Genomic DNA, 11,723 nt, shown 5'->3' on the forward strand with positions numbered 1-11,723 from the left:
TCCAAAGATGGTCCAATTAAGTGTTTTCTTAATAAAATCATCTCAGTAACTTTCCATATATGATGGTTTGATGACTTTTGCTTTATGTTTTCAAATAACCTTTTTCTTTTAAGAACTGTTGACTGTCTATTCTAATTAATGTATTGATTGCTTTTGAGATTGTCAGCCTATCGTTGTGCAAAATGCATGAACATGAGTTTGGTCTACTTTTTTTTATATATTGGGATGATGAAGTATTCTTTGAGGCATGGAGTAATTATGCCCACTTTTTCCTAGAGAAAAAGGCAAGTCTTGACTATAAGTTAGAAAAACTGAAGAAGGAAATCAAAAGTTCCTCGAGAAGCGGATAGCCTCAAACGTCTTGTTTCGTCCAAGCAACATTCAACACAGTCCCTCACAACAGAGAAAACTGGAATATTTCAAATCTGAGATAAGCAATTAAAAAAAAAAAAATTAAAATAAGTAACCCCTCCCCCAGGTGGGTGACACTCCCACAGCTAGGTGTCTGTTCTGTCCTCTGAATACACCTTTCCACCTTAAACTGTGTCAGGCACAGCTCATTTACATATTTAAAGGTACAGACACAGAAACAGCCTGTTCTGAGCAGGGCTGAAATAGAGGGGTTTATAGACATGATCAAATACAGGATCAGCGTGGATTTAGAACAAGACACTTTACACACATGTTTTGGGGACCACTGAGACTTATTTAAATTGGTTGACAAGGAGTCAAATATGTGACCTTTAAATGTAAATGTGGCTCCAATTGAAGAAGACATCATTTCTAAATATTAGTACATTTAAATAGTAGAATGCTTAAATCTCAAGTATAAATGTGTGGGAGTGTAATGCTAAAAGAAATTACTTATTATTACAAAAACATGGTATGATGAAAAATAACACAACTGCTGTAATGACATGAGCTTTCAGTGTGCTGATTATAGCGTTCTAAACATTTAAATTGTGTCTTTTCCCCTCAGCTCACACCGGCAGACAGCTCCTCCCTGTCCGACTACAGCAGCGAGCCTGCGCTTTACTTCTGATTTACTTCTTATCAGTCGAACCAATCAGCTGTACAGTAGCATCTCACCTGTGGGACCAGACTGCAGACAGAGCCCGGCGAGGTCTATGACACCTTGGGCCTGAACTGCCTTCAGCTCTACACTCCAGCCGTCACTAAGCACACCATCCTGATCAGACAGGACATACAAAGTGTTTTGTTTTTTTGTTTTTTTTTTCTGGCTGATTCCCTGCCACGGTACCACCGCACGCCACATTATCAACTGCATATCAGTACAGAGCAGCTTTTTTGTCAGGTGGCCTGTGTTTGAATCCCACTTTGTTCCTGATCTGTTCCCAAAAAGCAGCTGGACTGTCTTTCCCCTGAAATCCTGGACAGTTGATCTGTCAGCCCCCCTTCTCTTCCTCATCCTCACGCACAAAATATCTGGCAGAAAAATTGAAGCGATTTATCAAAATCCATGGGAGACGACTGTTTTCCTCTCCACACTCTGGAAGAAGTGCGTCCACGTCTTCAAAATGTAAGTCACTCGTTGTAGGATGCTGACGCGTAAAGGAGGAGCAGAGGAACAGAAAGCCGACAGTGCCCATGTATGCTTAATGCCACGGTGACAGAGCTCAGTGTTATCATGGAGACGTCTCCAAAGACAGAGGATGTTGAGGAGGTATCCGCCTGTGTAGATCGCTGGCAGACTGAGACACAAAAACAAAAAGAAATGGTTAAAGGGTGCCACAATTGTAGTTTCTGTCTTTTGTTGTTTTTGTATCTGCATGTTTGTTTCTCTTACTGTAAAGCTTCTGTATGCCTTTTTAGTTTTTGTATGTTTTCTGGCAAATGATGCTGTATTGAAGCTGCTGGACGTTTTTGTAGGAGAGTCTTGTTGGCAAGCAAACTTCAACAATCCCCCCTTTCCCCCCTTATCTGTGACAGGGGGGCCGTAATATGCAGCCCAGGGAAGATGACCTGTCAATCAGCTGGAGCTCTGATTCTTGATTGAAAAGCTTGAAAAAAAGTGACCTTGGCCAACAATGTCTGTATGTCCGTATTGCTGTTGAAAAACAAAAACATCATACTGTAGAATGTTTCTGTATAATCTCTATCAAGATATCTGTGTCACGTCATGTTTATCACATCAGCTGTATGTAAGAAGTGGATGTAAAAAGCATGACATCACTCATTGGTTTATAAACTACATCTTTGAAGTCTTGAGTTTGACACTTGGGTTGTCCATGTAGTTTTTCCTTTAGGTCAGAAGTGACCACATTTCATCAAAAGACTGGAGCTTATACAGCATCTGCTCAAGGTGGACACTCGAGGAACTGCAGGGTTTTTTTGGCACTTCAGTATCGGCTCACTGGCTGTTGCTGCTTGGCATTCACCTGTCGCTCCACATCACCACGTCCCTCATTTTCTATAATTATATACCTAAACATAATTAACAGGGTCAGTTTCATGGATGGGAAAATAAGCTTCTGTGGAAAAAAGCTTTTTTATACCATGCTGTAAACATGTTTTTATCTGTTGTAAAGTCGGGCATTTTGACATTGGGCTGTTTGCAGATAGGCTCAACCTTTAAACCAGCCTCATGTGGCCATTCAAGGAACTGCATGGGCTTCCTTTTTCAGCCCCGTAGTTCACTGCTTGATTGCTACGCCTCTATCCCTGCCACTAGATTGACATAGTAGCAACTTGTCAGTCACAGGTGATAAATCAAAGGAGAAATAGAAATTGACTTCTATTTGAAACAAGTGGAGCTGCCCCCTGCTGGCCATTAGAGAACATGCAAGGCTTAGGTCCTCCTCATTAGCACCTCTTCTGAACCGAAAAGGCTACATCCACTTCTTATATACAGCTTGTGCATTTATCAAAAGCTGTTAAACCTTTTATTTTCTGGCTTCTTGTGTATTTATTCCTGCTTACAGTTGAAGTTTGCATGTCTGAGACCTGCTCTTGTACATAAGACATTTTTGTAAAAACAGATGTGCTGGTGTGGAAAGGAACCAGACTGGTGCAAACAACCCCGACAGACTGTTTTTTTTCCAAGTTGTTTATTTTCCAGTCGGACCTCTTGTACTCTCACATTCCACAGAGAAAGAAGACCGTCCATTGAAGTATGAAGACAAACACAAAGTATGATCACTCATGATTTAGCGTGTTTTGTGAGAACGCAAGCAAAACTAGTATGTGAAAGAAAATGTAATTTTTTTTTTATTATTAAGATTATTTTATATACAAGAATGCATCAAGTTTCAAGATGATTTTTTTAACACTCATAATGCCAACGGATTAAAGTGTTGCTGTAACGGCCTCACATTCATATTGACCCGCCCAGGATCGACCCCTTCGACCAGTATTGTTGTACAGTTTCCACCATTTTTCACACGATGTATGTTATTTTGTTCATTTTCTCCAATCAGATGAAACATACTCCGTTGATGTTAAGACTGTTTTTGTCGGATGAATCTGTTTAGTTTTTGTCTGGAGTCTTTGATGTTAAACGTGTTTGCACTGTCATGCTTTTAGCTGTGTTTTGCACCTCATGACAAGGAACAGAGGAGGCGACTGATGAAGTGTGCACTTAAAAGAAAGAAGTCTGGTTGAAGAGTTTTGATTGGAGACGGTAACCACTATTGACCCCTGCTTTTTTGTATAAAACCACTGATTGTATGTCAGATACAGGAGATGAGTAAGACTTTGAAGAAATGCCAGAAAAAATTTTTTTTTTAATAATAAATGAACGAGTCACGTTCTCGAAAAGAACTCTTCAAACCTACATGATGAATGCACTGCCAATGAATGCCATGTCCAATTTTTTTTACTCTGTTTTCCGCAGCCTTGCATCAAAAGTCTTAAGATTGTCGGCCTTTGACCACAAACTGTCGCTTAAATGTAGTTCTCCACACAGGTTTGTCTTTTTACCGAGGGAACCCATATCTGTTCTGGTGTTGTTTTTGGCCAGTTGACTTGATGTACAATATGTTCAAAAGGACCATACCAGTGATTCTCTATGAGCTCAAAAAGTACTAACAACTGAATTACTGCCAACCAGTCTGCAAACCGTACCACTGTGGTGTACAAGTTTGAATGTGCTTTTCTAACCATTCCTGATCTCTGTTCAGCTCCACGCTATTTGTCATGGCATGAAAATCAAGCAGCAAACTTTGAATGAGACATCCCAGGAACATGAAGAAACGTTGAATTATAATGCTGTTCAGTTCAAAACATTTTTTTTCTTTAACAATTTGTTGAATTTCTCAAGTTATGTTTGATTACAGTTATTTTTTTTTACCTTTATTGGATAGGACAGCTGAAGAGAGAGGAAATGTTGAGAGGAAAGAGTAGGGGATGACATACAGCAAAAGATGGATTGGAACCCACATCCGCTGCAATTAGGACTGTAGCCTGTGTACATGTGATGCGCTACATAACCACTAAGCTATCGGCGCTCCCCTCAAGCTATATGTTAACCACAAGCAGCAAAACAAGTAATGCAGTGTTTACAAACTGGCATAACCTGGGTTTTATTTGCAAAGTTATCAAACTGAAAATACCACTCTGCAAGTCTTTGTACTCTGAACTTGGGGTCAAGTACTGAAAAAAAAGGGGTTAGCTGATAGGGGGATTTTGTAAGTGATACTGACTTTAGAGGAGAAGGATTCACCCATTACCAATACAGTGAGAAACTGTGTTGTAGTGGGATAAAATGTGATCTTTCTGAATGGACTGTGCCGCAATTTCTCAACAAATAAGAGAATGTAAGAGAATGTACCGCAATTCTAATTTTTTATGACGTCTAAAACTTTCATCTGAAATATTGAAAAATGTATACAGATACATATGTCAGAGCCCCATATCAGCCTGATACTGTCATTATCAATGGATCAGGTAGGCCCTACTGAAGTATGAACTGTAGTCCACTTTTCAAATTGACCTGCACATAACTTATCATAAGGTCAATTCAAAACATTGTCACACCATTAGGACAAACAAATGGCTGCTTCCACATGACTTTTAGCTAAGGCGCTCAAACTCTCCAAACACACTGGTATGGTTCTCTAAATTTAATCTGGACCTGCTGTGGAGCCGTGGTGGCTTTCATCTTATTACAGTGGATCCATTTGTGGTAACGGATGCCTTCAGTGACCAAAACACCAAAGAGGTCTTCTCTTTGTGGGGATCTATAACTCTCTGTAAAACTAAATGACACCGTTTGTAACTCTTCTGACGGCCATTACCGGGACATAGGGACATAGAAACAAACCACTTGGCTTCTGAAGTGTACACATGGCCTCTTAATGCAGTGTGTTATTCCAATCTGTCGACTCCTGTTGCAAAGTGAGCAGTTTGTATTGGTCACGCTGTAGCAACTCTGTGCACAAAAGCTCCATCTTCTTCCCCCTTTACTTTCCCCTCGTCTGTAAATGTATACATCTCAGCAGATGTGCTTACTGTAAAGTTATTGTCAAAGATTCGGGTAAAGAAAAAAATAAAAGTGATGTCATACTTGTACAAATGAAAGCTCAATAAATAGCAGACTTGAACAAATGTAAATACTGTGTATGTGTCGTTTCAATCCTGGGAGACATCTTTTAGCTTGTCTTTTAATGTGAAATAAGAGTTTAAAAGCATGAGATAAGTGGCTTAGGTTGTGGTGGAAACAGAGTCATTGTAATGATAAGAAACACATTTATTACAATAAGGAACTTACAATAAATCAATCAAGTATATTACAAATGGTCCAGCAAGGAGATTAGACTTTGTTAATGGCAGATAAAGAGCGTTGTCGCGGTTACAATGAGAGTTCAGAGACCTTTCATCGACATCAACGCTATTTCCTCCGAGTCTCTGTGGCTTTACTGAGGTTTCCTGCCTCCCGCTTCAGGACACACAGAAGAGACTGAGAACTCTCCAGGATCTATCGATGGAAACAAAAACATACATCACATTTAAGAAAAACTGCAAGTCATTTAAAGTAGAATCAAGACCTGCATGACGTGCAGTGACGTCTGTACTATCAAAGTCATTTAGAAGGAGCTCAGGCACTGCTGACTGCCTTGTTGTTTTTTAATAAGAGCAGCTCTGGAGAGTTTGTTTGCAGTGATTAGTGTGGGGGCTCGGGGAGTTCAGCATCAGTGAGTGGGGGTGCGGCTGTGGCAGATGAAACTGCTGCACAAGGACAACATGGTGAGGGGCCTCTCCAGCTATACAGTACAAACCACAGAGGAATACTTGAGTACTAAAAGGCGACAGAAGCAGTCCCTTATCCTGTTAACAAAAACACAGTGAAATATGACAAAAGCTGGGTGAGCATGGCAGAGTAAAGTTCAAGTTCTGACTAATTCTTATGGGCGTCAGGATCTGTTGCTACTGTGTCATATGAGTACCATGACCCACTCAGTTGTCCCTCCATGATCACTGTACAAGTGGTTCCACAATATCTCAGTAGCCACAGGTGAGCTTCCACACTCATATGAAACACTTTTTCACACCACAGTTCTGAGAGTGAAGAGCCTACATGCCTGTTTTCCTGCAACCGTCTACTTAAACCAGCATGTAGCTGTGTATTCGTTTTGTCAAATGTTTTATTTTGATCCTGTCATATAAGCTGCACAACAGGCACTGGTACTGCTGTACACACATTTGACTGTGTCAGGCTTGTTAAGTGTGAGATGTTTTTTTCATGCTACTTATAATCTTTTATTGAATTAAAAAATGAAAGGGATTTAAATAGTATATAATATTATTTGACAACATCCTGCACAACCCTCAAGTTAAATATCTTGATTATGGATTAATCAGCCAATTGTCTTCCTGACAGCATCAGAAAAGAATCAAAAGACCCATCCCAGTTTCTCAGAGGCCAAGATCATGTTCTCAAATATCTTTTATATTATTTGTCTTTCAACAATCAAAAAACAAAAAATATTCAATTACGAATATGAAAGCATGAAATGATATGATGCTCCAAAGATGTGATTAGGCAGCATGCAGTTGTTTTTTTTTTTTTAACTCTACTTCTCTGAGCACATAAAGGTGTGTTTAATAGTGAAATTCATGAGGTCTTAATAGTTCACACTGAAAACATGATTTTTGTTTTAAAGAGCTTTTTGAGCATTTTATAAAGATTGAAGATTGTTTTTGTTTGCTACTTGCCTCAACATAAACTGTAGGATTTTATTATGTTTTAAACAAGAGATGCAACGTTACTTAAAGCTGGCAAAAACTGAATTGATCACCAAACACTTAACTGAATTATTAGTTGGAGTATTTTCCAGAAAAAAGTCAAAATTCTCTGATCCAGCTTCTTGAGCGTGAATCTTTTCTTGTGTCTTCAGTGAGCTTGATCTCTTTTGGTTTTGGACAAATAAAAAGTGTAGGAATATAATTAGCGGAGAGAACAGTTATTGTTTTTTTACCCTGTTCTGACATTTAGAAAGTAATCAACAGAATGATTTCACATTAGTTTCCTGCAGCCCTTCCAGGATTATTAAAACTCCCGTTTCATATTTTCTGAAATGATGTCTTCAGAAATACTTTTATAACCTTTTTCTGGATTGTCTGGGATTAAACTGATTTTATGGACATGTTTATGACACCATCTTTAAGTCACATTTCTTTGGCACTAGACAGTTAAATGAACCTGAAACTAATCCCTCTGTGAGAATCCTAAGAAAAACATCCTGATGCATTAGGTGGACTTAAATCACCACTGAATGTCCAATAATTTACACATCTAAACAGTTGATAAATAACATTTTAGAAAAGTCACCCACCTTGGTGTATGCAGCCTCGGTCTCTGCTATGGTGCGGTCAAAAGTAGCGCGTGCGGCGAGTCTCTGTGACAGGCTCTCCTCGACTCGGCTCAGCTTCTCTGAGAGGACTCGGATGTCGTGCTGCAGCCGCTCCTTCTCCTCTTCCTCCTGCTTGATCTGACCGTTCAACTCGTCCCGCTTGGAGGACAAGTCCTCAATACCTGACATAAAATCATTGTTAACACCCGACATTAGATAAAATATTAACACTAATGAATGGTAATGAATGTGTCTGTAACAGAAAGATGACCAAAAATAATGAATGCTCAATTACTCAAATAAAATTGATAAACATGCTCTTGTTTTAGCTTCAAGTATGAGGATTTGTTTATTGCCTTTTTCTGTTTTGATATTTCTGTTTTTTTCCCCTCAATATCTGTATTACATGTTTCTGATATACAGGTAGAAAAAATGAATCAATCTGTTTCAAAAGGAAAATCTGTGTGACTGGTACCAGAAACAAAGGAAGAGATCAAATCTCAACCAGACATCATCAGAGTTTAGTACTTCCCAATGTGCAGTATGGCATCAGAAGCACTCAGAAAAATAGACAGACCAGCAATACAAACAATACACAGAAAACTGACCTGTAACAGGATGTTTCTGTTCGTAAGTTGTCAGTGAAAAAGCCATGATTCTGATTTATTTGGTTAACATTTATCCTCTAGTAATCTTATTTCATGTGCACTAATGTTACACTCATATTGCTAACAATATTTGTGTTTATTTTAAAGTTTTATTCTAACCACACAAGAAGGACAACTCAAGTGTTACAGGGATAAGAAACCTGCTCTTGATATTACAAAACCATGATGATGGTCTGCAGGGAACTGAAGGCTGGTTTGCAGCTGATGGATTGAGCATAATCTGTGCAGGTTAATCAGATTGAACTGTGGCAGCATGAGGTGGACAAACTAGAGCAGTACAAACACTATCAACCTCTTTTTACAAAAACACCAGAGAGTGAGTTCATGTGGAGCAAAGGTAACCATACATACAAAATACAATAACTATATGTCTGCAAAATGTAAACACTGAAGTGTATCTCAAATCTACCTGCGGTTTACCGACAGTATCAAACTATTTTAATGATTGTACATCCTGGTAAACAACTTTAGCCAACTTAGAAAACAAGAAACTTACACTTAACAAGTTCATTGTTGTAGGTCTGGAGAGCAGCAGCTTGTTGGGTCATTTTAGATAACGCCACCGCTCCACTTACTAACCTTACAGGTTGAGTTTAAAATGAATTAACTTCCGGAGATTAGTCGGTAAAAAGCTCCCGGTGGTCGAATAGATACTTCTTTGTCTCAAAAAGCTACGCGCACCTTGACTTGGACATGAAACCAAACGGCATAAAAATAGTTTTAATCGGATAATTCATACATGGCGGGTTTCCCAGACAACTGAGTAAAATGCACTAAAATGATTTCTACCGGTGCTGCTGACCTATCGGCTGTCCGGGAGGCTTCTTCTTCTTCTTCGTCTTCTTCCTCTTCTTCTTCTTCTTCTTCTGCAGAAACAAAATGACTCATGTGTAACTAGCAGCGCTTGCGCCCCCTTGTGGCCGTTGCTGTAGATTACACTGCTAAACATAAAAATGTACTGCTGGTGTAAATACATTTAAGGATAAAGAGCGTTATTTGGTCGTGCGAACACGGATTTAAACAACAAATGTATTATGTGTTGTACAACTGTTGGTTTTTATTTCTTAGTGACAATATGTAACTTAATGGCAATTTTCTCATGAATGTTGACCATGATGGTTTCGATATTATTGATGATGATGATGGTTGTGACGATGGTTTTTGTTTGATAACGATGACTTATAAGATGGTTTCTATACTGATTAGAGCTCTCAAGAACTGCCCTCAATGTTGTGCTTTGCCTCTGGTCACTTCCTGTCAGCACCTGTGTGTCCAATCAGACTCAAAGCTGATCGTTTGCTCTTACTGACATTGTTCCCTTTTTTCTAGATCCTTGCTTGTGTTGTACTTACTCTCTGATGTACGTTGCTTTGGATAATTGTGAATTGTACAATTGTAGAATAGAATTGTTGAATGAATGTTAGTGCGAAGAATTGATCTGAGGAAGACTAAGCAAAGGAGGACACCTACTGGTACAACAACCGCATAACAGTCAGATCTAAACAAAGATTGTAAAGGGTTGCTTTTACGAGGAAGATTAACTTCTGTACTTCAGGCCTATCTTTATAAAAGATTTGTATTAGATTTGAATGAGCTGGACTTGAATTACTCAGGAATCTGATTCCATTAAACTTGCCAGGATAGTTGATGACTGCAAATCAGGCTTCACCATCATTACAGTATATAGCCTAAAGCTATAATAATGAGCTCAGACATTACTTTAAATTGAAGTTAGTGTCATTATTACCAAAACTGATTGTTAACTTTTTGCAAGCTGCATTTACTTGAATTTATTAGATCAATAAAGTCATTTCTGGGTTTATAGCCCATGATCATCCTAATTATTTTACTGCATGTGAAATAGCTTGATCTCTGACAATAGAAATCCAAAAGATGATTATGAAATATAAAAAAGGAATTGTGTCAGAAGGCCAAAACGCATCCACATTAAATGAGTTACAGTGGATGACTTTATTTGAGAGAACTCATAAGTAAGGGAAACCGTGTTAACAGTGAGCTAGAATAAACAACATCAGAATCTTCAAAATAAGCCAAATAAATACATTTAAACAAGTTTTAATTTGATTAGTTGCATGTTTTTCCCTGTTACACAGGCTGCCACAGCTGTTTAGGCAATATTGTTTCAAAATCTTTACCGCAATATGTTTTTTTCCTTTCTCTATTAGGCTTCCCTTTGCACCAATAGTTTACTGTAACAGCAACAGCTCTCAGTGAGTCAGTATAAATGATAAATAAGATACCAAAGAGATCCATTTTCATCTGAACTAATCTGAACTGAAGACAAATCAATTCAATCTTTCAAGATTAAAAATGTAAACATCCTACACTATATTTTGAGGGTTCTGTTATGAACACAACTTTTTCATATGGTGGGCCTATATTTAATGTAATGGATCTGGCATATATTTAGATTATTATGTAAGTGTGTTTAGTGTAAAAATACATCTTATTGCAAGTCTTGGGGAGTCATACTACATTTTATCAAACAACGGAAACATTTTGCAGCTGATAGTTTAACTGCATTCATATTATTATTTTTACGTAGGCTAATGACGAAAGCAAGAAAATAAAGTAATATTCTTAATTTTGTAGTTGCATCCTCTAAAGTATTTAATAGCCTATATTTTACAACAGTTTTGAGGCATTAAAAGAAATAAACCTGTGAGTAAAATAATTTTACTTTAATTGTTCTATTTGTAGTCAGATAATACCAAATCCAGAATTGTTGTCTGAAACATTTCTGAGTCATATAATTTTGTCCTTGATAAAATTAAAGATTATTTTGCATACGTTTAGGTCTATAGTAACTTACAGTAAAAGTTCACCAGGAAAAAAACAAACACTTGACCATACTTTGAAATACTTGATTTTTTTAAACAACTAATAAAGAAATTGTCACATTTCCATATTGGTATTGGTTATCACTTTTCACTAAAACTGTTTAGAAGAGCTGTTGCATGCTATTTTAGTAGATATCTGGTTTAAGTGTGTTGTTCTCCAAATACCCAGTGTGGGCCAGTGTCTGAATTACTGCCCATTCTATACCTATATAAAACCAGTGCTGACATTATCTTTCCATAGATAGTGAATTTTGATATAGTTTAATATTTTTCATTAACTTGTTTTATATCACTGCCAATGTGAACATGTTTAACCAAGTTGTTTGTTTTTTAAGACCTTCAATAAACCAACTATACAAATAAAAAGTTGAGTTAATTCTGAT

General features: G+C 37.8%; 2 protein-coding genes across 2 annotated transcripts in view; one reads left to right on the forward strand and one right to left on the reverse strand.

The window, feature by feature from the left end:
- tprn (taperin) overlaps positions 1-5,571 on the forward strand; it is a 33,441-nt gene extending 27,870 nt beyond the window's left edge. Inside the window, exon 4 of the mRNA XM_061061454.1 lies at positions 980-5,571. Within this exon, the coding sequence (XP_060917437.1) occupies positions 980-1,042 (63 nt within the window). The 3' untranslated portion in view covers positions 1,043-5,571. The remainder of the gene's footprint in view (positions 1-979) is intronic.
- A 115-nt stretch (positions 5,572-5,686) lies between these two features.
- On the reverse strand, positions 5,687-9,310 carry ssna1 (Sjogren syndrome nuclear autoantigen 1). Its single transcript, XM_061061457.1, has 3 exons — positions 8,976-9,310; positions 7,794-7,993; positions 5,687-5,935 (listed from the first exon to the last, which is right to left on the reverse strand). The coding sequence occupies exons 1-3, from the start codon at positions 9,025-9,027 to the stop codon at positions 5,849-5,851; spliced, it is 339 nt and encodes a 112-aa protein (XP_060917440.1). The 5' UTR covers positions 9,028-9,310; the 3' UTR covers positions 5,687-5,848.
- Between the last annotated feature and the right edge of the window lie 2,413 nt (positions 9,311-11,723).

This window comes from Labrus mixtus, chromosome 17 (assembly GCF_963584025.1).
Source record: "Labrus mixtus chromosome 17, fLabMix1.1, whole genome shotgun sequence".
Lineage (NCBI taxonomy): Eukaryota > Metazoa > Chordata > Actinopteri > Labriformes > Labridae > Labrus > Labrus mixtus.

What these genes read in the sequence shown, in the direction of transcription:
- ssna1 (XM_061061457.1), bottom strand. Translation starts at nt 9,027, where the DNA reads ATGACCCAACAAGCTGCTGCTCTCCAGACCTACAACAATGAACTTGTT. An exon ending in CAACAATGAACTTGTTAAGT is followed by an intron (nt 7,994 to 8,975) that starts GTAAGTTTCTTG and finishes ATTTTATGTCAG; the next exon opens with GTATTGAGGACTTGTCCTCC. An exon ending in CCGAGGCTGCATACACCAAG is followed by an intron (nt 5,936 to 7,793) that starts GTGGGTGACTTT and finishes TTCCATCGATAG; the next exon opens with ATCCTGGAGAGTTCTCAGTC.